Genomic DNA, 25,698 nt, shown 5'->3' on the forward strand with positions numbered 1-25,698 from the left:
ATTAGCTAATTAGTTATATTTAGTATGTATAGATATTTATTCTAATTTTTAAATTCACACATTGACGTTCATATATCACTATGATTTTAGCACATAAATACAAAAAAAACATGAATTTGAGGGCTACCGGCAGCTTGAAACAGCTTATTTAAACTATTACCATGTTGAACTGGACGTCCTTTAATGTGTAAATCTTTTGAATTTATGTCATTGGGTACGTGAACATTGTTGGCGTTGGCATTACAATAACGACATTACACGACCTTTTTGTGGATCTGCAATGCTAGTGGAGACTTGGAATAAACCATGAAGCACACCTAAAAGGTGACGTTGAATAGATATAGAGGCTAAGTTAGGAGAGAAACTGCACTTGAATTTGTGGAATAAAAGTGAAAACAAGTTGAACGCTTATTTGAGACTGCTAGCAAGCTGATTAATGTAGCAGCATTTCCAGGCAAGGATAGTTTAGAGGGCGAAGGAGGAGTTCTATCCAATGGGCAACCAGCCTACATGGCTGCCGAACAGGAAGTGACAGGGTTTGTGTTGGCCTATATCCCAGTGGCAGAAGATGGGGCGAGCGGTAACCCTGCCATGCCCATCCCCAACCCACAGCTTGTAAACGGTAGAGTTCCTTAGATGATGGCAGTAATAAACTGCATAGGGAAATACAAAGCTGTGGCAAGCCAGTAATGACCCGGACCCATGTCTTTTGGCCTCCAGTTTCCTAACGCTCAGTCTCTCGTCTCCTAATGCTACTGGTTGAGAGAGAGCTTCTACATTGGACCCGAGTTCCGACACCACATATTCCACCATATCGTCCACTGAATTTACACACTTCCCCTCGTCATTGTAATTCGCACGTGAGCCCTCGCAAAATTCCGCAACCATATCCATCGTTTTTGACAGATTGGAAGACTCCGAGATGAAGAAGTCTTGCTTTAGCTCGCCAATAGATTTCTTAGAGATGGGCAGTTTCGCAGCTAGAACTCCGGGTAGGAATGAATACCCAGTGGTCTGATCTTCAAGATAGCGCAAGGTCGCGTTGCTCCCCACTTGGAGCTCCTCCAAAGAAAAGAATAAGTTTGCTTCTGCGGAACCGGAGTTACCTCCAAACCATACCAGAGGAGCCAGTTTCACGGATTGGTTGCACAAAAGGTTGGTAGAGGCACACAGCTCAGAAGAATGTTGGGCCAACAGGCCTTCGCTTATGAAATTGGCATAGGTTTGCACTTCAGCGAGACGAAGCCCGGAGCTGCGCTTGAGCAGTACAGTTGGTATGTTGGTTCCTGGAAGCTTTTGTTGCCAGAGGCCAAAGTCTAGATCATGGTTGGTATTGGCATACACCAGCATATATGTGAACACCTGCACCAGAATCGTAGACACGAATTATTAGCTCCACGTTTTATTATAATTCAGTAGTGCGCATTGCCCTTCAAAGGAATACAGTACTAAAATTCCTTCGTTTAATTCGTAAGAACCCGCCCAAGAATAATAAGGGGTCGTACTGCTGCTACGAAGAAAACCATTGGAATACCGTCTCCTTTCATCTGTTCAGTAAGCATTAGCTTTAGCTCCAAGGAATCCGCTGTCCACGACGTAAAAGCAATGATTACATGCGATTGCTGTCGCCTTTCATTTCTGTAATCATGCGTCCAAGGCATTCACAGTAAGGACTCATGTAGAGACCGTCAATCTCACTGACTCTACCTCTCCCATGGATTTGATTCTCTCGCACAAGAAGTCCGTAAAAGCCGAACAAGAACGATAGTTTCACAACTAGGGGCATTAGCACAAGCAGAGAAACGCTAAGGTGCTTACACTTTGGGTCGAACAGAATCACAACGATGTTCGTTCACTCAAGGTAGGTGTCGCTGCTTTAAGAGGGAGGGCCAATGTGGAAGCTACGACGTGTGCATGCCAGAGGGAAGTCCTACAATCAAATAGGTTGTTGGTCAATGTCTGAAGCATTTCACGTGCCGCCTGGATTTGAACATTGAATCCACAATCAACGCGGCTCAGTAATGAGAGGGAGACAGGACATGGACTTCAAACATGCGTGCCTTTTACAACGTCAGCAGCCCCGCTTTTCTCCCCATGCGAAGACCCAATAGACAGGCATGAGAAGACCCAATAGACAGGCATGAAAAAGGGGCAAAAATGCTTACGTGTCAAAGAAATTTTTTTTTTGAGGTTCCATTACCAAATATTGATGGCATCTTGGCTCGATTGTTGTAGTACCTATACATTGTTAATACAAGTGACATTATACTAAATTCAAAGTTACATATAAGATTCTAAATTTATTTTCTTTTTAATATTACATAAGACTTACTAAATTAGTATCAATGATTAATGAGTCATTAGTTATGTCATGGAGGGGTTCACTACATAGAAATTTTCCATACTATATGCATTCAAAAGGTAATTAAAAGACCCCTACTTACATATGGTTTCACACAAAAAAGCTTAATTTTCTTCTCAATGTAAATAAATAAACCCAAACAATGACATTTTAGTATCCCTCTTTCTCAATCCATGTGCTAGGGTTGACTATGAACATGTCTATCCCTATGGGTATCTCTTTTTCTCTCTTCATTTATACCTATGATGTCTATATTTTTTCAAACTAGGTGTCCTCTTCTTCCAACCCATCTACACCCTCATCTTTAAGAATCTTGGCGAAAAAAAGACAATGAGCATGCTTATCCTTTTTTTAAATCTCTTTTTTATTATGTTTATTCATGAACATCCTCATTTGCACCTTCCTCCTTGTCTTGTTGATTATCTCTCTATAATTCTTCTCAAAGTAGTTGCCTGATCTCCTTCTTTTGGACGGTTATTGTCTTTTTATAATGCAATTAAAACTATGGGTTATCTATTGTGTACTTCTTTTCTTACATGATAGATAGGAGAACACATTACTTCATCTAGACTGGACCTCCTTTATTTCTACTATTGAGTAATGTGTTTTTTTTTCCCGAATATTCAATTCAAAATTTTAGATTCCTAGTTTTTTTCTTTAAGTATTACACATCTTATATTATTTGAATAATATACAATGAATTATGTCATATATTAGTATCAATGATTAATGAGTCATTAGTTATGTCATGGGGGGGTTCACTACATAGAAATTTTCCATACTATATGCATTCAAAAGGTAATTAAAAGTCCCCTACTTACATATGGTTTCACACAAAAAAGCTTAATTTTCTTCTCAATGTAAATAAATAAACCCAAACAATGACATTTTAGTATCCCTCTTTCTCAATCCATGTGCTAGGGTTGACTATGAACATGTCTATCCCTATTGGTATCTCTTTTTCTCTCTTCATTTATACCTATGATGTCTGTATTTTTTCAAACTAGGTGTCCTCCTCTTCCAACCCATCTGCACCCTCATCTTTGAGAATCTTGGCGAAAAAAAGACAATGAGCATGCTTATCCTTTTTTTTAATCTCTTTTTTATTATGTTTATTCATGAACATCCTCATTTGCACCTTCCTCCTTGTCTTGTTGATTATCTCTCTATAATTCTTCTCAAAGTAGTTGCCTGATCTCCTTCTTTTGGACGGTTATTGTCTTTTTATAATGCAATTAAAACTATGGGTAATCTATTGTGTACTTCTTTTCTTACACGATAGATAGGAGAACACATTACTTCATCTAGACTGGACCTCCTTTATTTCTACTATTAAGTAATGTGTTTTTTTTTCCCGAATATTCAATTCAAAATTTTAGATTCCTAGTTTTTTTCTTTAAGTATTGCACATCTTATATTATTTGAATAATATACAATGAATTATGTCATATATTAGTATCAATGATTAATGAGTCATTAGTTATGTCATGGGGGGGTTCACTACATAGAAATTTTCCATACTATATGCATTCAAAAGGTAATTAAAAGACCCCTACTTACATATGGTTTCACACAAAAAAGCTTAATTTTCTTCTCAATGTAAATAAATAAACCCAAACAATGACATTTTAGTATCCCTCTTTCTCAATCCATGTGCTAGGGTTGACTATGAACATGTCTATCCCTATTGGTATCTCTTTTTCTCTCTTCATTTATACCTATGATGTCTCTATATTTTTTCAAATTAGGTGTCGTCTTCTTCCAACCCATCTACATCCTCATCTTTAAGAACCTTGGCGAAAAAAAGACAATGAGCATGCTTATCCTTTTTTTTAATCTCTTTTTTATTATGTTTATTCATGAACATCCTCATTTGCACAGGTCTTCCTCCTTGTCTTGTTGATTATCTCCCCATAATTTTTCTCAAAGTAGTTGCCTGATCTCCTTCTTTTGGACGGTTATTGTCTTTTTATAATGCAATTAAAACTATGGGTTATATATTGTGTACTTCTTTTCTTACACGATAGATAGGAGAACACATTACTTCATCTAGACTAGACCTCCTTTATTTCTACTATTGAGTAATGTGTTTTTTTTCCCCAAATATTCAATTCAAAGTTTTTAGATTCCTAGTTTTTTTCTTTAAGTATTACACATCTTATATTATTTGAATAATATACAATGAATTATGTCATATATTAGTATCAATGATTAATGAGTCATTAGTTATGTCATGGGGGGGTTCACTACATAGAAATTTTCCATACTATATGCATTCAAAAGGTAATTAAAAGACCCCTACTTACATATGGTTTCACACAAAAAAGTTTAATTTTCTTCTCAATGTAAATAAATAAACCCAAACAATGACATTTTAGTATCCCTCTTTCTCAATCCATGTGCTAGGGTTGACTATGAACATGTCTATCCCTATTGGTATCTCTTTTTCTCTCTTCATTTATACCTATGATGTCTTTATATTTTTTCAAACTGGGTGTCGTCTTCTTCCAACCCATCTACATCCTCATCTTTAAGAATCTTGGTGAAAAAAAGACAATGAGCATGCTTATCCTTTTTTTAAATCTCTTTTTTATTATGTTTATTCATGAACATCCCCATTTGCACCTTCCTCCTTGTCTTGTTGATTATCTCCCCATAATTTTTCTCAAAGTAGTTGCCTGATCTCCTTCTTTTGGACGGTTATTGTCTTTTTATAATGCAATTAAAACTATGGGTTATCTATTGTGTACTTCTTTTCTTACACGATAGATAGGAGAACACATTACTTCATCTAGATTGGACCTCCTTTATTTCTACTATTGAGTAATGTGTTTTTTTTTCCAGAATACTCAATTGAAAATTTTAGATTCCTAGTTTTTTTCTTTAAGTATTACACGTCTTATATTATTTGAATAATATACAATGAATTATGTCATAAACATTTTGATACAACTTTATATTGAAATATTTCAATTTATTAATTAGTAATATTATACAAGAAGAATATGAAATTACTTGTTAGTAGAACCTTTGATGAAGGAATGAAATGTTTGTCTTTTCAAAATAGGCCTTAAAATTTAGACTTCTATTTGGAAGGGTTGTCTGACAAACTAGCATTCAAAAAAAGTAAGAAGCCTACTAGCTAGAGCTTCAAATATATGGCTAGCTCTATTGGTGGGCAAATGACTTCTTAACAAATCTACCATGTGGTCTTGAAGGTATAAATAAAACCATACATTAAAATCCATTTCAAATGATGCAAACAGAAAATACAAACTCTTGTGTCTAGGAAAGATATGGCATATGATATTACATTCCCTTCCGTCTACTAATTGCATTAAAATGTGACGTTGTTTTGCTTTCTTATTCCTCAAGTTTTTGTGTGGCATCCTACCTAGAATTTAAATATTTGCCATGGTAATTTTTCCTTTCCTATCCTTGATCTTTATTTTTATTGAATAAAATGACATTCTAGTAGCAACATTGCAATATTGTTAGAGAACAAGAGTTGCAAGTTGCACAGAGGAAGTTCATAAAAAGTGCAATTAGTGACTTCTATGTCAAGTTACAGGGAAGTTATCCCTTGTCTATATGCATCTATTTGTAAATTAATACGAATCATTTAACACACATTTGTACATGTGGGTACCAACTAGCTCTACTTTGTAAGCCCCCCCTTATGAGGAGGAGAAGTTTTTTCATCCCTCTCTATGAACTCTCCATCTCTCTCCATCCATCCCTCTCTATCCCTCTCTCAATCCATCCCGCTCCATCCCTTTCTATCCACTCTACATCTCTCTCTCCATCCACCACTCTTTTATTCTCTCTCCATCCATCCTCTCCGTCACTCTCCATCCTGTCCATCACTCTCCATGTCCCTCTCCATCACTCTCCATCCACTCCCTATCCCTACCCATCCACTTTCCATCTGTGTCTCCATCCATCATCTCCATCTCCATCACTCCCAGGCCCACAACAAAAACCACTTATGTTCTTGAAATCTTACTATGTTAGATATAGAGTCGAGGCATTAGAAATGGGAGTAGGAATAGCTGATGTGGCAACTGGTAGAGAAGCATTCTCATGAGTGAAATATCATTTTGTTCATGACCATGGTACTCCGTGAAGTTAGTTCCCCAACTCATTGTTATCATGTTCTTCTCTTGGATCTCTTCTATAAATTGGAGGTGTCGACAATTGTAAACAATAGGAAATTTAAAATAAATTCGTGTAGGAGAGGGCACATTAAAGAAAGGTAATCTGTGCATGGGGTTTTTTTGGAAAGTTAGAAAGAAGAGGCTGCATGATGTTTGCAAATCATGGATTTCGATATTGTTGAATATATGGATGAATATGTATCCGACAATATCCCAATCCAACAATCTGCAAACATCTTGTAGTCTTAATCTGCTTGACCTTTTAGAAAATTCTCTATATAGATCAACTTTCTTGATGCTCTCTTGCACAAACCAATTTTAATTTTCCCATTGCCGCAAGAATCATTTCTTACTACATCAAGCATTGATGAAACTAGCAACTCGATCTTCCTCTCCATCCACTCTCCCTCTCCACATCGTAGGAGCACAAGGTTTATTTAGACTAAATGGCCTATTTCTTTCCATATTTTTCTCATTCAAGTTTGGACTTTATTTTTTGGATACTAGCAACTAGATGTCTAGTGGTGAGAGAAGGTATTCCTCGACAACCTCGGGTAGGCAGTAATGAGAAGATGAGAAAGATCATTTAACGACTAGCAACTGATCCTAGAGAAGACCTGCTACGAGAGCTCATAGAATAAAGAGACAAGAGTGGTGTCACTTCTTCAATCCCTAATTCACAAGGCTCTACAGGGATAGAGAGAGGAGAGTGATTTGTTGGATTCAATAGTCGACTAGCTCCGATAGGAGCAACCACCAGATGCACAAGGCAAGGCAATAATCAATCATCTACACTTCCTTAGTAGCTCACAGTTTAGAAAGGCTGTGAAGGACTTCGGGTATCAAGATCACAAAAAAGGTGTATATTTTGAAATGTTTGAGGGAAGAATTATCGGTACTTGATGAAGAAAATGAACTTGATCCTAAATGGATGGTGACCAAGATAATGCACTCCAAAAATCTAGAAAGGATTAGATTCGTAGGACTTTGAAAAATGGGGATCCTACGCCTAATTGGGCCCATGAAGATGACTAGAATCTGATTAAAACTATAAAACTAATATACAAAGAAATAATTTGGATTATATCAAATCTTACTAGACCAAAAGTTGGTTTAGTTATAAGAATAATAAGCATTATGCATCTACCAACTCACAAGGAAGAATATGTATGGCTGGTGGGTCAATGGCACCTTTGTCATCATCAAAAGAAGGTATAAGTAAGTTATCTACCCATTATCATAAGGCTACAAAAGAGAGGAAAATTCTATGGGATTCTATAAAAATAGGGAAGATGCCCATGTTATCATAGGGAGATTTTAACATGGTAGAGTTCTCATTAAATGGAGATGTGGTGGAAATGTATTTTAGTGGTAAGAGGTGAATACTTCATAAGAATGTATAAGAAGGCTAAACCTTATAGATCCATGGGAGGATAGGGAATTCGTGTACTCTTCATTTTCAAAGATAATAAGATACTAAATGCAAGGGTAGATAGGAGAGAAGAACATGTATTATGTTAAACCATGCCCCATAATGATGTAAAGTGATCCAATAGGAGAGAAGAACCATTGGACATTTTTTAGTTTTGTTATATAGTTCGGTTGGGAAATGGACAGTTGGCATATGGAAAGAATATATCCATGAAATTATGATCCAAGGATTCTATAACTTTCCATGAAAGGCACCAAGGAGTCTCTTATTGCCTGTGGTAGACAAATAGCTTACTACAAGAGAAATATGATAAATGAGTTAAAAGAGAAAATATACATAACCTTTTAAAAAAGAGATAAATCAAAGTGATAGTGTAGCAATGGAGGACATGGAGCTACTAAGGAGAAAGGTGGAACCCAGAATTGATGGAATTCATGAAAAAGATAGTTCACAATTAGGGAGTTGTCATATGGAAGGGCTAATAGACCACCTATACACAAGATTTTAAAAATCAAAGTGAAGAGGTACATGATACTTCTATTGATAGATCAAACTGGAACTCATGCCTAGGGAAATCAATAGGAAGTTACCTTTAGAGGGTGGAGTTCTTCAAATCCAAAGCAATTCAGAGCATAGTAACAGTTGAGTTGCTATGATCAGTCTCCAAGTCAGAGATTGTTATATGTGGATCTTCATTTTAAGAGATATTGTTTCTTCATCCGCATTCAGATCCAAGAATATTTGTACCCATTCTATGAAGGGGGTCCTAGGGGGGCTTGAACTATCTATTGGGATCACCCCCCTCCCCCTTGCAGGGGTTTCAGGTGATAATATTGTGGCTAAAAATGAAGATGAGTGTGTGCCTATGAGGGGATGCAAGAACAAAATACTAGAGGTTATATTGTTCACAAGGCTAGCAAAAAATGAAAAATGGAAAGCTACGTAATATGGCTATGTTAGATATCAATGCTCCACTCTCATGTAACTACGCAGGTATCGACTAGCTCTACCTATAAGCCCCCATTATGAGGAGAATGCATTGATTAGAATGGTTGTCCAATAGGTCTTGGTTTACAACATATGGAGGCCGAATGTGGCTTGATGGTTAGATGGCTTAGGAAAAAGCTAGCACACTACTAGCCAGGCTACATGCAAGTGTGGGAAGGTATCCCATATCTTACCGCATTGAGGGAAGACAAAGGTCTTTCTAGTGCAACCACTTGAACGTTGCGGGGCCCTTTTGGGGCATAAGATGATTGTGGATGGCTCCGGTCCAAACATCGACCATAGTCGAGTTACCAAAAACTGCGCCACCTCTCTATAGTGTGGTCAGGGGCCTATTAGGCGACCGACCTCCAGTTGGCCGATTTGGGCTAACTAGGTTAGTAACCAGCTAACTCCACCCAATCTCCACCAGAGTGGCTTTATAAGGGTGAGCCCATGCATTTTGTATATGCTTGTGTGCATCATCCATTTACAACATATAGCCTCCATCATCTACTATTTCTAGCACACAATCAAAGCTTCCTTATAAAAGCGCACGAGGCAACTGCCATCTATTGTATTAGTTGCAGTAATATACATTTTTAATTCTTCATATTGTCTACATTTCTCTTGTGTCTATGGAGATCTTGCTATCTATTGTATGCAAACGTATTATTTCTTACATGGTATCAGATATTTGGCTCTAATGTCGGTAGTTCTCTTCTGTTTGCGTGCAAACTTTGAGAGATTTCTCAACCCGCAAGAGCGCGACCACCATCATTTTTAAAAGAAAGAAATCTAGATGCAACCAACTATACCCTTTGGAAGTTTGATATGAAAGAAATCTTGAGCTCATATGAGCTATCGGAGATGGCAACGGGAATGGATGCAATGCCAGTTGCAAGACCGGATCTTGTCGATACAACATTGACCATAGTGCCTACAGTGCTTGAGGGTTTTGGCATAAATGAGAAGGGACGTGGATACTGTATGGTCTATCGTTACGAGTGTCAGTGATTCTATTATGATATTGACTAAACATGTCACCATAGTAGTAGAGGCATGGATGGTCTTGAAGAATCAGTCTGAGGCCATGAATCAAACGCGCATTTAGAATTTGGAGAACTGGTTTGCATGCCTTAGTCTAAGGCGGCAGAGAAATTCGTCACTAGGGTGAAGAATCTATGTGATCAGATGAATGCAATTAGAATCACTATTATTAGTAAAGATATTATAGGTGCACTCAGATTTATCCACCCAAATATGATATCCTTGTCACGGCATTAAACATGCAAGTAAGAGTACCACCCCTCAACTTTGAGGACTTCAACACTTTAATTCTCAAGGAAGAGATGCGTCATCAAATGCGGCCAGGATAAGATTCATCTTTTTCCGCAGTCTGAAGAAGGGAAAGGGTAAGGAATTTGGTAACCATCTTCGTCAGATAAGAAAAGGAAGAATAAGATCAAGTGCTTCTACTGCAGAAAGGCCAGTCACATTCAAAATAAGTGCTAGAAGAAAGTTTTGGATGAGAAGAATGATACGGTAAAGCCGTACAAGGAGTCCGGCAACAGTATGTAGGAGAATTCATTGGGATTGAGGAGATCTACACAAAGGTTTTTCACTCACTTGCAATTGATTAGTCTTGGATCATTGATAGTAGAGCGTCAAGAAACACATTGTTCACAAAGACTGGTATAACCTCCCTACATCTAGTAGGGAATGACATCCTGATTTCAGTTGGCAAATATATGAAATGCCTAGCAAAAGGTGCAAATACTATTTCCTTTAGGTCGATTGGAGTTACTAAATGTTTGCCAAATGTACTCTATGTGCCAAAAATTAAGAGGGACATTTTGTCCATTTTGCCCCAATCATTGATCAGGACTCAAACTTCACTTCGATAAGAATGACATAGAGATAATGGAAACCAATGTCATTGTTGTTGGGAGAGGCACATGACGTAACAACATATATGAACTCTCTACTAGCTAGATGTGTGTGAAGCTTGTATGATGGGCAAGCAACATCGACAACCTTTTCCAAAAGAGGCCAGCAAAGAATAGACTACTTCAGAGATTTTTCACATAGACCACTGTGGGAAAATGGAGATGAAAGCATTTGATGGCTCTTTCTACTACATGGTGTTGATCGATGACTACAATAGGAAGATATGGATATACTTCCGGAAGAGTACAGACCTTCTGAAAATTCAAATAATGGCATGCTATGGTCAAAAATGAAATTGGCAAGAAGCTAAAGATGTTGAGATTCGATGAAGGTGGGGACTTAACCTCAAACAAATTCAAGATTAAGTGAAAAAGCCATGGAATCAAGTGCTAGAAACACCCTCCACATACAACATATCATAATGGAATAGAAGAGTGCAAGAATCGCATCATCTGTGAAATGGGTAGGAGCCTGATGAAAGGAAAAGACCTACCAAATTCTTTCTGGGTAGAAGCAACCAAGATTGCACTGTATATTCTCAATTGCAGCTATACTAAAGCTGTGAAGGGAAATGCTGGAGAGAGCATTCAAGGATGATGTGGTTTGGTCAATTTGGAGAGCAAGATGCCTTAAAGTGTATGAAGGGAATGCATTGAATGTAGAAATAGTATTTCCACAAGTCTTTTATCAACTGTTGTATTCTTTGAGGGACAAGGACAAGGAGAGATTTTACATATTTGCTTCTAGAATAGATGGGACAAAGACAAGGAGAGATTTTACATCTTTGCTTCTAGAATAGATGCTAAGTTGATACCTAAGCTATTCATTTTTCTAGCTTACCAAAGGGCAAAGAGGGAGATTAGTTACTTAAATTCAAGGGCTCTCTATAAAGACCAAGAGGTGGATAAGGAATTACTCTTGAAGAAACTACTGAAGTTGGAAAAAATCAAGGAATCCATGACTGGCATATTAGAATGCTTTGTTCTATTTGTTGATCTTCCCAAATCTTTGAAAAATGCCATGGAGCCAGAAAAAGTATGGAATCTTGGGAAGTTTTTCTTTTGAAGAGCTAGAAAGGTATAATGACTAAGAATTGATATAGTTATCGCCCCCTTTATTTTACAATTACAATCACTGCTATGTTAGACTAGGTTTAAGGAACTTTTTAGTACCCGATTGGTGGCCATAATTGGCCTATAAATACTCTTTTTTGTTGGAATATAATATAAGTTCTCAAGTTTATGAGTAAAGCTGTGAAGGGAATGACCCTATTCAAGAAACCTTCAGTTGTACATTTCAAAACTTTTGGGAGTGATTGTTATGTGCATGTGCTAGATGCGTCCAGGATGAAGTGGGATCCAAAGAGCCAAAGGTATACATTCTTGGGGTACGGTGAAGAGCCAAAGGGTTACCGCCTCTATAGTATTGTGACCAAGAAGGTACTAGCTTAGGTGAGAAGCTTGACAAGAACAACTTCCAAGCATGGAAGTTCAGGATGACAAACTTCCTTATGGGAAAGGGAGTTTGGGAGTACATCAGTGGTGAAATTGCAGAACCAGTCTTGGGTGCTGCCTCCACTCCTGCTAAATTAAAGGCCTTTAAAGAATGGCATGAAAAAGCCAGGAAATTTTGTATTGGTTATCAATCAGCATTTCAAATTCTATGATTGTGCATATACGGAATGTAGAGACACCTAAGGAGGCATGGGATACATTGGTGAAGTTGTATAGCACAAATACCAATGCACAAAAGATGCAGCTCAAGCAGGAGTTGCACAATGTGCAAAGGAAAAATCTGAATATAAATGAGTATTCCTTGAAGGTGAAAGGCCTTGCAGATTCTCTTGGTTCCATTGGAGCACCTGCTAATGATGAGGACTTAGTGTCTATTGTCGTGCATGCTTCTAGAGCTGCTATCACTCACATGGCCTTGATGCATGGTAACATTCCATGAATTAAATTCACAATTTGCCATAAAGCTAAGTTGTGTTTCCTATAAAGGCATGACGTGGGTTGCTTTGCACCGCAACTCAAACCATCATGCATTTTCACGTGGGTTGCTTTGCACCCCAACTCAAACCATCATGCATCTTCACTGTGTAAGTCCGAAGCTGTCCACTCTTGGAAAAAGTCATCAACGTATCCTACGACATTGGCTAGCTAACAATTGTTGGTGCATCATGATTTGAATTTGCAGAGTGGTGGAAGCAGATCATCACGTCGAAGTCATGGAACATAAAAGGCAGGTAGTCAAGGTCAAACTATCATGAATGGAAGTGTGAAAAGACATACGTCGTAGTTGTTGATCTTCGAGAAAGGACAAGACTCGGACTGGAAAGACATGTTGGCTATCAAAACGACGGAGGTGTGAAATCGTTCCGTAAACGAAGGAGGTGTGAAATCGTTCAGTAAAAGGACAAGACGGTCGAAAGTTCAAAGACATGTTCCAGCATCAAGTGACTGCAACTCTCAGCAGCAGCAGTGAGACTGTGAGACCTTTATCAAAACTCATAAATGTTTTGTGAAAGCAACATGGGCTGGGCGAAAATCTGGGATCAGTGGTGCGACTAGTGAGTGGTGGATCCAGAGTTAAAGGTAGGGGGCTGAGCCACAGTGCCTCATGAGGACGAGGAGCTAAGTTGGGAAGTTGTAAGATGGGCGTTGCAGAGCCTGTGCTGGTGGTGGTGGTACTGTTGCTACTGATGTCTACGATGGTGTTGAGCAATGGCACAAGCTGTAGCAGCAGCTCCTCACAAGCTTGTGAAACAGAAACGGTATTGCTTTCCCTGGCCTCGGACATGGGCTTCCATGGCTGGCCTTCTTCGTCTCATCCTTGCTCTTGGAGTGGCGTGTCCTGTGACCCCCTCACGGGGTCCGTCGTCTCCCTGAACCTCTCCCATCAGCACCTCTCAGGCCCCCTCTCCCCTTCCCTCTCCCTCCTCCCTAACCTCCGTCTCCTCAACCTCTCCTTCAATGGCCTTTCTGGCCCCCTCCCCCCCTCCCTCTTCTCCCTCAATTGCTCCCTCCTCTCCTCCCTCTCCCTCTCTTCCAACTCCCTCTCTGGCCCCATCCCCCCCACCATCTCCAATTGCTCCTCCCTTGCCTTCCTTGACCTCTCCTCCAACCTTCTCAATGGCCTCTTGCCCCCCCACCTCGGCCACCTCTCCCTCCTCCACACCTTGCTTCTCAATAATAACCTCTTCTTCGACCCCCTCCCCTCTGCCCTTTCCAACTGCACCGCTTTGACGACGCTCGCCTTGCATTACAATCTGTTCGGAGGTCCTGTGCCCGCTGTCCTCGATCAGTTGGCCCAGTTGGAGCATCTGAATCTCGTCTTCAACCCACTCACGGGTGGAATTCCTGTATCGCTGCTCCGAAACTGCACCCAGCTCCGCTTTCTAGCCGTGGCAGACACCCTCCTGTCGGGTTCAATCCCACCTGAAATGGGCGCTCTACCCAAACTTCAGCAACTTTGGTTGTTATACAATAACTTGTCTGGAAACATACCGGATACATTGGGAAACTTGTCTCAGCTCACATTCCTAGCGTTAGCAAGCAATGATTTCTCTGGTCCCATTCCCGTATCCTTCGGAAATCTGCGCTCCCTGCAGGCTCTCGCCGTGTCTTACAATTTCCTTTCCGGCTCCCTACCACCGCAGCTGGCCAATTTGACCAATCTTCAGCTCTTCCGAGCACGGAACCTCACGCTCACTGGCTCAATCCCACGAGATTACGGGCGCATGAGCAGCCTCCAGCAGATATTATTAGGAGGGAATTCTCTCACAGGGGACATCCCTGCTGAGCTCACGAATTGTTCAGCTCTAGTCTCGCTGAACTTCATGGTCAATCGCCTGAGTGGGAGCATTCCGGAAGAGCTCGGGACCCTCGGTGGTCTTAGCTCGCTCGATCTCAGCTACAATTTCCTTTCAGGGTCCATCCCAAGTAGCCTCTCGAACTGCTCCCACCTCCAGAAAATCTTACTGGGTTATAATCAGCTCACTGGTAGCATTCCGTCCGGTACAACTTGGCTTTTAAACGTAGTGACCTTGCAATTACCTTACAACATGCTGACGGGCAACGTGCCTGGGGCGCTTGGAGCGATGCTTGTGGCCACCCACATCGATCTCTCTGCGAACAGGTTTACGGGTGACATTCCCCATGGCATTGGTGGCTGTGTGGAGCTGCAACAACTCAATCTCTCCCACAATTTTCTGTCGGGAGGAATTCCTGTGGAGTTGGCTACCCTCACATCCCTTCAGCAGCTGGATCTTTCTTCCAATGGCTTGACCGGCCCAGTGCCAGGGTTTCTGGGTGATATGAAACTGCTGACCTTCCTCAACTTATCTGACAACCGTCTTCAAGGGTCGATTCCAGACTCGGGCGTTTTCCGGAAGCTCAACGCTACGTCGTTTCTGGGCAACCAGGGTCTCTGTGGACCCATCCTGGGTATGTCCTGTCCGACACCATCTTCCCACGCGCGCAAGATAGGACTAGCTCTTCTTTGTTTCATCATTGCTGCCGCGACTGTGGGTAGCGCAATTGTTTGCTACTACCTGGTCGCCTATATTATAAGGCGGCGTCGTCAAGCGGTGCCGAGACTCCTGCCCACTCCTCTGGGAATCTTTCCTAGAAATCAGATACTGAGCTTGAGGGAGAAAGACTTGTATGATATGACTGGTGGTTTCAGCACAGAGAACGTGATTGGCGAGGGTTCGTTTGCCACGGTCTACAGAGGCATCCTGCCCAACAGCGAAAACACTACTGTAGCTGTGAAGAAGCTGAAGGTGGAAAGCGTGGGCGAGCAAGCCAAGCGGAGCTTGGTAGCAGAGCTGGAGTCATTAGGGAAGGTGCGGCACCGCAATCTGGTGAGGGTGCTGGGGTTTTGTGGGGAGGAAGGGGCGGAGGCGATTGTGCTGGAGCTGATGGCGAGGGGCAGTTTGGAGAAGGAGCTACACGAGGAGGCAGGGGGGGCGTTAAGGAGGAGCTGGGAGGCAAACATGAAGGTGGCGAAGGGGGTGGCGGAAGCAGTGTTGTATTTGCATCACGAGGTGGCGGAGCAGATAGTGCACTGCGACATCAAGCCCAGCAACATTTTGTTGAATGAAAGGATGGAGCCTCGCCTCTCAGATTTCGGGCTGGCCAAGATTTTCACTCATGCAGACATCAAGTTCACCTCCACTGTCCGGGGCTCCATTGGATACATGGCCCCAGGTATCTTCTTTTTCTTTGGCCTGCCTCTCTCTCTCCTTATTAGTGGGAGTGGCTTAGTGGAGAATTGGATTATCCTTTTGTGAATTTCCACTTGTAGATTTTCTTTTTTCAGGTCGCTAGCTTTTAGAGATCGTCGTACAGAGCTAGCTCCCGTTTAATTGCCCGACACACGAAAAATAATGTTCCTGCATACCACTATATCAGAGGCATCACTGGCCCCATGCTTTGGTGCACTCTGTTTTCACTTCATTTAACATCACCACCCATAGGGTCTTGGAACTTCTCCATTCTAAGGAGTACGCCACACCAACTTGCGTTCTCACACACCCGTGCATTACACTCTTATTATTTTCGTGGGTACCATGTGTTTTCTTCCAACTACAAACAAAGTCTGTGTCCTTGGATGAATGTATTAACTTGGAAGATTGTTATTTGTTTGGCAGAACATGCATACCATAACAAGATTTCCTCGAAGGCAGACGTGTATAGTTTTGGAATTGTGCTGTTGGAGATGGTGACTAGGCAACGGCCAACTAGCGAGATGTTTACGGGTGAGGTGACATTAGTGACTTGGGTGCAAGCCGCATCAGCGAAGCAGGAAGGGAGTCTAGTGGAGCAAGTGGCATGTAAGAGCCTCATAGAGTGGGCATCAAGCCAAGATTTGCACGAGATGTTTGATGTTCTACAATTGGCACTTTGGTGTACACAACTAAACCCCCAGGATCGTCCCTCAATGAAGGAAGTGGCCCACATGCTTCAACTTTTAACAAAAGGCCTCGTTTAGTATTATCATTTTTCCTTTAGTTTTTCTTGTTCTTCTTCGCTCCCCATTCCCCTTTCCACATGCCTTCCATCCTCGTTGTATATCATTTATTGGCCCACTAATTGTACAATGTTTCTTCATTGATAAATGCACGTGCATCAATTTTACCATTGCCTATCATGGCTTGTAGTGCATCTACACTCCTCTTTCGACGCATTTGCGTGACATGAATGGCCTATGGACTTTGCATGATACGAATCTTCCTGTATTAGTGTCTATTTTGGTCGTTCTTGGAGATTAGGACTTCCATATAGCTTATCTTATTTTGTGTGTTGTATTTCGTATATGTCAGGAAGTTTGGATAGTTTTCTTCTTGTTCTTCTCATGTCCATCCTATCAATTCCTATTTCTGAGGATTTTATGGATGTTTGTACTCTAATTTTCGTGACACGATCGTGCATGTGTGTTTGATTTTGCATGTAGGTTGCATGTCAAATCTGCCTTGTTCCTTTTCTTTCATTTTTCTCTTAACAATATATGGATAGCAGATCAAAAAGGAAGATTTAAGAATGGATTGTATGTGTCATTTCAAACTCTAGGTTTCATGCTCGTCTTATATAAGGACAATGCATCAGAACTAACTATTCTCAAATGCAATGATATATTCAATTGTGTCTGTTTTCCTTTTGTAAATAATTGAAAACTCTGTGTTTTATTCAATATATGTAGTCTTTAGCTTGAGCCCTTTTGCATTGTTCATATGGACTGTATGTGCGTGTTATTGAGCTTAGAGAATATGGGGTTTGCAATAACAATTGCTTTCTTAAGCTATGCCTCATGCATGAGCTACTTGTGTTTTGTGTGAGGATCATGTATCCTTATTGTGTCCTCTATTTAAGCATCCTTCTTCTTTGTGTGGCCATATAATTTTGTTGTAGTTGGCTTCTTTCAATATCTCATGTTTGGCAGGACTGTTGCTTGCCCTTTCGATTTCGATGTTGAGATGTTCAACGTGGAAGGTGCGAAAAGCTTCTTGTTGTTCCATGTTATGAGTGTCATAGTTGCTTTTTCTATTGTCTTCCTTATGTGGCTTCTGTCCGTATATGAAGAATATCTTGCATATATGCTTCTTTGACTTTCTTTGGACATTTGTGTGACACTGTGTCCAAGTTCACCTCAGCCATACTCAACTTTGTGTTGGTAAACTGCATTATGTCATTTATTTGTGAGTTTATGTGCTTCTGTAATGTGGCTCGCGCTCCCGTGGTTTACCCCCGGATCTGCCTACCACTTTCTCGGGATTACTAGACTAGTTTAGGAAGGAGGTTAGTTGTCGGAATCTAGCAGTTAGGTAGGTTGGTAGTAGATTGAGATAATCAAGCGCCCTGATTTCGTAAGGGCAGAGGCGGTGACCTCTTGTAATTTGCTACTTAATCAACATAGTAGGATGAGGCGAGTTTGAAATCATGTTTGTTCAACATAATTTGGCAAGAAGTAAGTTGTGTTTTTGAAAAATTTGGCATTGAAGTACAATGGTTTTCTATAGCTCGATACTATTTTTGACTTTACCTTACACTCGTTTGAGGGGCACGCATGCCTCATCTTTAGACTATGAGTTAGTTATCATCCAATCCTCTAGTCATTACTACTATTACTTTAGTTTTCTCATGACTTCCACATGCAAAAGGCCATCAAAATGTCCACTTGAAAGCAAAGATGAAATGAAGATTCTTAGCATTTCCCATTCTTCTTTCTAAAAAGTGTCGGTCATACATTCTATTGTACCAATCCTACAACATGTTGCCTTGTTTTGATAGTGCAGTTGTGCCAATCAAAAGAGAACATCCCCTCCTTATTACAAATACCTTGCACTTTTGATATACTAGAATCCACTCACAAATTCAACAAAGACCTAATGAACTACCAAACCCTTTTGACTCTCTTGTCCTTCCTTTTAAAAAAGAATCACAAATTCAACAGACGTAATGAACTACCAAATCCTTTCAATTCTCATGTACTTCCATTGAAAAAGTCATACCTTGATTTTAAACTACAAAATCTCAATCCATACACTCACATTTGAGTTTTGTAATGAGAGCATATCATAGTTGACTATTGGTGGTTTTCATCGAAATTAATGGTGGTCATGCGTGACATCTACTTCACATGCATTAAAAGGAATGTTTTTGAGAAATAATGATCAATGAATGTCACACACTTTAGACATTTGAAAGGTAACTCGAAAGTTCATTGCAAAAGACCCTACATAACAGTGACATCAAGGGGAGTTTTGCTAGAACCCCTAATGTTGAACCTTGAGACTTTGAAATAACCCTTTTCTCTATCTAAACATACATACATTTTTTCAAATATCATAATTTTTTTGTAGATATGTGGAAATTTTTTTTGGGGGTTTTTCAACCCTTTGAAAAATCATCAAAACATATATGCCATATTCACTTATTGTTGGGTGAATTCCCTGAGATAAATTATGGGGATTTAGAGCTTAAGTGGAATGGAATGATTGGCGTGAAATTGATTGATTAGAGGAGTTAATGGAACAATTTGAGCTTTGATATATTGGAGCAGTAGAGGAACTGAATGTATATCATCCCCCAAATTGATTTCCTTGAAGAAACTAGGCAAGCAGCCTTTAACATTGCAAGCAAATTTTGATTTGAGGGAAACATTAAATTTAGACATACATTTAGGTAGTCTTGCCTTTGTAGGAGTGCAACGCGGCACATTTTCTCTATGATTAACATTTGTATGCCCTTCAAATGCCTTTTTTTTTTAATAATAAAGTTAAGATCCGATGAGAATTGTGTGCTACTCATGCATACATTAGTCGTAGGGAGATTGATTCAAATGTAGCATATCATGCATTAGGGGGAGTTGAAAATCAAAACCATGTTAGGTGAGGCTCGGATGTGGGAGGGTTTGGTAGGGGGTATATTCATATGGAACAAGAAATAAAGTAAAAAGACTTGGTTGAAATGTCTTCATCATGCATGCTTTTGCAATTATTACCAATCATGGACTGGATGCTTGGTATTATTGGATGCGTTGAACTTACAATTTGATCAGACGAAAATTTTAAGGATAATCCAAAAGTCTTTCAACTTTCTATGCTCTCTTGTATATGATACCTTTAGAACCTTACAACTCATGGCATTTCTTCCAGAGTGGTCGTGCATCCATTTGAAATGGGCATAGGCAATAGAGTAACTCTGCATCCGATAGAATTAACACTAATGGCCTTTCTAATTAAGGATTATATGTGTGGCTCAAAATGCACACCTCATCTCTCACTATAAATAAATATGACTCAAACAATCTTTGATTCACTACAGTTATACTTCATTGTCACGACCTTTACGTGCCTAAAGAACATCAAGATAATAGTAGAACACTTATTTAGATATTTTGAGGCTTGTTCAAGTCTCAGTACATTGATTTAAAAGTTGTAAAATGATGCTTTAAAAGGATATTTTACAAAACTTTATCATCTACATTGCCAAAACTTCCACATCATTTTATTTGATTGCTTTTTTGTGATTTGTGGTCAATTGAAGTATCCATTCCTTTGAAAGTACAAGGATGTTTTTAAAGGTGCCCATTGGTGTACATCAAATATGCCATGCTTTAAATAATGTAGTGCTTTGTAGGATCTTGAAATCATAGAAAGTAACAGCATTGGATAAATCATGCACATGAATAAGTTGCATCAAATTGCTTTAAATGTAATTAACATTTTAATATGTATCTAATTTTAGCTTTGATAATTGAATTACCATTCATGAATTGCACCTTCAAATATATGATGTGACTATGGTAGTGCAAAGCTTTGAGAAAGCATCCTTTTGATACGTTTGCTAGTTCCTGGCTAGTTTAAGGAGAAGATCCAAATTCTATTACTTGATAATGGAGGTGTTGAGAAACACATTTGATATTAAAATTATCAATCCTAAATTTTAAATTCAAATATCTTTGGGAAGTATGGAATAACAACATGAAACTCTATGCTATTAAACATTGAAACTTGTAATTACAAAACAACTCCCAAGTCTTGTTCTGCATAGATATCTCCTAATTATTTCATTGAATTAGATACACAACTGAAAACTCTAAACTAGAACATCATCCTCAACAAATTTTGTCTTTATAGGTCGCTCTTGAGTAGAATGACATTAGAGGAAAATGTCACATTGACTTGAACACATTCACATATTTGACTCAAACATTATACATAGCAATTAAGTACCAAACTACACAATTGGAAAGAAAGTAACGATTTAAATTAGTAATGAATGTATAAAGAAGCACCGTGTTTTTAATCAAACTCATATTTCGCAAATAACTCCTTTCCTTCACATATATCATCTATCGTATCAACATATATGTGCCCATATTCTTAAATTTATTAGTTCTTGGTAGAGATAGGCCAAGGTGGCAAATTAGGGGGAAAAGTAGCCCGCAATTATATACTTGGCATTAATAAGAACTCTCCAACCACAACTGTGTGCATCATCCCATTGTCACTACTACACCATGGCCAGTTTTCGACACCTTCCTGCCATCGCTTTGAATGCCTTAGAGTGATTTGGGGGTGAAAAGAGCTGGGGGACAAGTGCAACGATGGTAAACTGGCTCTAGTAAAATTGATGGTATTTTAGATGGTATATTGGAGGGAAGTAGCAAGCTAAGGGTGTCCACTTTTTGTTCACTCCCCAATCCTTAGGAGGTGGAAAAACAAGCTTTTTAGCACACAAAAATGCAAATCTCACCTACTTCCCTATGGATCTAGTCTTTGAAGTCTTCTGACACAACATCACACTTGCTATTATGCACACAATCGTATAGTCTGATTGACAATTCGATGCACACACAAAAAATTTCTTTGTGTCACACGGCATGGTTCCAGGGTGGTCACACGTTTGTCACGAACAGAGAGTGTCATATTAAATTTTAAATTTCTCACTCATTTTAGATTAAATGTTATTGAGTGAAACTTTGTAAGTGGTCTCTTTGCATTATGTAGAGCTTAACTTGATTTATTGGTAGTTTTTTGAATGACTTATCTAATTATAAATAATTATTTATAATAAATAAAGTCATAAAATACATGCATTTTAGAAGCACACCACATTTTTTTAGTATTTTGAATAATTAAGCAAATCCAATTCGGTGGAAGGTTAGTAGGCACATAAGGGTGTGTGGTTGAATCATCAAATCCCAAATCCAACGGTTAGATTTAGGAAGATTGAAGTTTAATTTTTACTTTTACTCCTTAGAGGATCAACAAAGAATATTAAAAATAAATCTAGCAATTCTCAAACATGACCAAACATTTCAAAAATGTCAATATTTTTAGTCCTCTGCATGATGAATAAGAGGAAAAAATTTTGGTTAAATTTGAGTAAGGGAAACGTACGATATGGCCTCCAAGAGTGAAATCTCCCTTTTGTGGGGGAAAAAGGCCACCCAAGCCTAATACCAAGACAACTTAGGCTTGGTATTAGGCTTGGTGAGGTAGGCTAGGAGCATCACTGAGCCTAGTGGCAAGCCTTTGGAGTGTGCATGCTGCCCATGCGGAAGGCTGAATTATCAAAACCATGCCACGTTGTTAGACCACGTGGTGCCATGTCATCAAGGAGATGTGACATCACTCCTTGCCATGTCACCTTACATTGCCACACGTGCTGCCACATGTGCCACCTCATCATTCCACATCATGAGCCATGTCATCACACCTTGCCACCTTGGCATACCTCGTCAACCTTGCCACGTCACCAATCCCTCCACCTCAATTTGCCATGTCAATCTACCACCTCATGAATGCCAACTCATCATGCCACATCACCTTTCCACATCATGGAAGAGACTATATTGCCACATCATGACCATGCATGGTGCCACATCAGCCACATGTATACACATCACGATGTGCGAGGCATAGAATACCTCGATCGAGGTATATGACCTGCGTGAGGTATAGAATACCTCGATCGAGGTATATGACCGAGGGGTATGTGCTATGACCGAGGGGTACCTCGATCGAGGTTTATACCTGCGTGAGGCATTGAATACCTCGATCGAGGTATATGATCTAGGCATAGCATACCTCGATCAAGGTATTTGAAGGTACAAAACTTAGCCAATTAGTTTCAATCTTAGCACCTCTCCACCAATAATAATGAAGAGCAATCTAAGAGCAATCTAGTGGATGAGTTGAGGCTCTCTATAAGACACCATGTTTTGGTTCATTTCACCCATTCTTAGCCATTCTTGCCTCCTCATCACTTTGTCACACCTTCCATCTACTTTCATTGAGAATGGGTTCTCAAAGCCATAGAGCTAGTAGACGTGAAAGATGTAGGAACCCCCCCCCCAAATCTCATTGACGAGGAGCGCAAGCGGAAGGCTCGTGAGCGCAAGAGAGCCTCTAGAGCTAGAGCTCGCGCTGCCACCACTAATCCACCTCCACCTCTACCTCTACATCCCACCTCCACCTCCACCCCCACCCCCACCCCCACCCCCACCTCCATTGTCCCCCCATCCTCATCCGCTCCCCTACCTCTAGCCTTCGCCCTTCCCCTAGCCACCTACATTTTGGCCTCCACCTCTACCTCTTCCCCCTCCACCCTCCACCCTCCCCCTCCCCCTCCCCCTCCCCCCACTCCCCTTGGCGCCTCCCTTCCCCCGTCCATCCTACCATCTCCCATTGATCCCCTTGCCCCACCTTGTAGTAGCAGTGTTGCTTCACGATGTGACTTGCCGAAGTCCACTATCCGTCGTCGTACTAGCAAGATTGTGCAGTCTTTTTTTTGTGACCTCACGCCAGCTTCGCAGTCTTCTCTTCTCACGTCCCTGATTGATCACCCTAACTTGGTAGAGTGTAGGAGGCTTGCTGGTCTTGGTGCACGTAGAGATAGGGTTGTATCTAGCGAGGTCCTTAGCAGTGTTCAACGTTCCTATGCTTCTGTTAAGCATAGGAACTCTAGTGATGCCTTAGCAGCACGTCGTGCTATTGTGGCTGCCATTAGTAGACCTCATATGATAGGCCATGTGCGTACCGCTTCACATCTTCTTCAGATTGCACCGCGCACATTGCGAGTAGGCATGATTAGGAGGCAGAGTCTAGAGGATAGTGAGACTGATGCTCTTTGGGCTTTGAGTGGTCGTGCACCTCGCAGCAATCGATTGTTGGATGATTCCACTAGGTCCTTCATACAATAGTTTTGGGAGGAGCATCCCCGGTGTTCAAGAAGGCATTGCGGAAGAGGGTGTCACGCGGTGTGTACATTGAGCATGGTGCATGTTTTTTGGAGTGTACCCAGACTGAGTTGTACACTCAGTTTGTAGAGGCGCATCCAGAGTTCAAGATTGGGCAGAGGTCATTTGAGCGATGCCGGCCATGGTTTGTGCGATGCTCTCAGAAGCGTGACACATGCTATTGTCGCTACCATGTGGATTTTGGATTGATGTATGACGTATTCCGTTCCCTTGATGGTCATAGGGGAGTGGCTCCTACTAGCCCTCGTGACTTCATTCATTCCATATTGTGTACACGAGATGGTGATGCTTTATTCCACTCCCTTGATTGTGTGGAAGGCACATGTACTTTGTGTGGTGACTTTGCTAGAGTGCCACGAGTTGCACTAGATACTTGTGATGTGCAGATGGTTCGTTGGCAGCAGTATGAGTACAGTACCTTGACATTAGATGGTGGTGCACAGTCGAGGAGGTTGCAGCTTGTGGGGAAGGAGACACCACGTGTTGTATTCATTGACAGTTTTCGATGGAAGCTGTATCGCTACATACGCCACTCGCACACTGCGAAATGGGAGGATCGTCAGTTTCATGCATGTTTGAGGACATTTCCTATAGGGGTGGTTGTCTCAGTGGTGGACTTTGTGGAGAATTACACCTTTGCACCACAGCATGAGATCCAATCGGAGTATTATTTCTCCGAACAGGTGACATGTGATTGAGTATTGATTTTTTCCCCGCCTCATTATATTGAATTATTTCAATAGTCATATTTCTTTTCAATGCCATATTGTAGGTTGCTATATTTGTGCACATTAGCTATCGTCATGCACAGGCTCATGTGGATGGCATTGATAGCACCATGGACTCACGCGTCATTGTGCGAGAGTATCACTTCTACATTAGTGATGATCGATCGCATGATGCCCATTTTGTGCAGCATTGCTTCACTTTGCATGATAGTTTCTTGAGGGATCATGGTGTCACATGGCAGCGGCACTGGATCTGGTCAGATGGCTGCGGTGGTCAGTTCAAATCCGCTAGACAATTTTATTGGTTCTGCAGATGGCACCATGAGACAGGCATTCCGATCACATGGAGCTACTTTGAGACAGGGCACGGTAAGGGAGAGCATGATGGTGCAGGTGCTTGCGTGAAGCGTGCTTTGCGTCAATACCAATTGCATCACATTGCCGATCGCTTCAAGGATGCACATGATGTGGTGCAGTGGTGCAGCCAGCACTTATCCACTAGTGCTATCTCCTCGTTCAGTCATGTGACGATAGGGTGGTGAGCCGGTATTTTTGGTGTGTGGACATTGGGAGTCTTGATCGGTCTAGGCCTTTTGATTGTCGTTCTGTGCCTAGCACTCTTGATTTCCATTCCATCAAGAGCGTAGGTGAGTCTCACCCCACGATCTTTTCTCGATGGTTTGCATGTTTTTGCTCTGCATGCATTGATGATGATTGGGGAGGGTGCTCCATGATACCATGGGCCGATCCATGGGTACGGCGAGTGCTTTCTCCCTTCCAGCCTTGGGAGGAGGTACATGATGATCAGGATGCGGG

At 40.7% G+C, this 25,698-nt stretch overlaps 2 protein-coding genes across 4 annotated transcripts; one reads left to right on the forward strand and one right to left on the reverse strand.

The window, feature by feature from the left end:
• Positions 1-243: 243 nt before the first annotated feature.
• Positions 244-1,901, reverse strand: LOC147884574 (BURP domain-containing protein 16-like). 3 transcript variants are annotated; one of them, XM_087397921.1, is made up of 3 exons: positions 1,687-1,826; positions 1,506-1,585; positions 244-1,362 (listed from the first exon to the last, which is right to left on the reverse strand). In XM_087397921.1, exons 1-3 carry the CDS (start codon positions 1,784-1,786, stop codon positions 487-489), a joined length of 1,056 nt encoding a protein of 351 aa, XP_087254047.1. In that variant the 5' UTR covers positions 1,787-1,826; the 3' UTR covers positions 244-486. The 3 variants fall into 3 exon arrangements, with proteins under 3 accessions (XP_087254047.1, XP_087254049.1, XP_087254048.1); XM_087397923.1 differs by having other exon boundaries at positions 247-1,362; positions 1,703-1,832; XM_087397922.1 differs by having other exon boundaries at positions 249-1,362; positions 1,819-1,901.
• An 11,630-nt stretch (positions 1,902-13,531) lies between these two features.
• LOC147884575 (uncharacterized) lies at positions 13,532-17,005 on the forward strand. The gene is made up of 2 exons (XM_087397725.1): positions 13,532-16,095; positions 16,539-17,005. The coding sequence occupies exons 1-2, from the start codon at positions 13,539-13,541 to the stop codon at positions 16,877-16,879; spliced, it is 2,898 nt and encodes a 965-aa protein (XP_087253851.1). The 5' UTR covers positions 13,532-13,538; the 3' UTR covers positions 16,880-17,005.
• The last annotated feature ends 8,693 nt before the right edge of the window (positions 17,006-25,698 follow it).

The sequence above is a fragment of the Dipteris shenzhenensis genome, chromosome 26, assembly GCF_047967505.1.
Source record: "Dipteris shenzhenensis isolate YYH24624 ecotype China chromosome 26, Dip_SZ_1.0, whole genome shotgun sequence".
Lineage (NCBI taxonomy): Eukaryota > Viridiplantae > Streptophyta > Polypodiopsida > Gleicheniales > Dipteridaceae > Dipteris > Dipteris shenzhenensis.

What these genes read in the sequence shown, in the direction of transcription:
- LOC147884575 (XM_087397725.1), top strand. Translation starts at nt 13,539, where the DNA reads ATGGGCGTTGCAGAGCCTGTGCTGGTGGTGGTGGTACTGTTGCTACTG. An exon ending in CATTGGATACATGGCCCCAG is followed by an intron (nt 16,096 to 16,538) that starts GTATCTTCTTTT and finishes TTTGTTTGGCAG; the next exon opens with AACATGCATACCATAACAAG.
- LOC147884574 (XM_087397921.1), bottom strand. Translation starts at nt 1,786, where the DNA reads ATGCCCCTAGTTGTGAAACTATCGTTCTTGTTCGGCTTTTACGGACTT. An exon ending in TAGAGTCAGTGAGATTGACG is followed by an intron (nt 1,586 to 1,686) that starts GTCTCTACATGA and finishes CGTCGTGGACAG; the next exon opens with CGGATTCCTTGGAGCTAAAG. An exon ending in TGGTTTTCTTCGTAGCAGCA is followed by an intron (nt 1,363 to 1,505) that starts GTACGACCCCTT and finishes ATTCTGGTGCAG; the next exon opens with GTGTTCACATATATGCTGGT.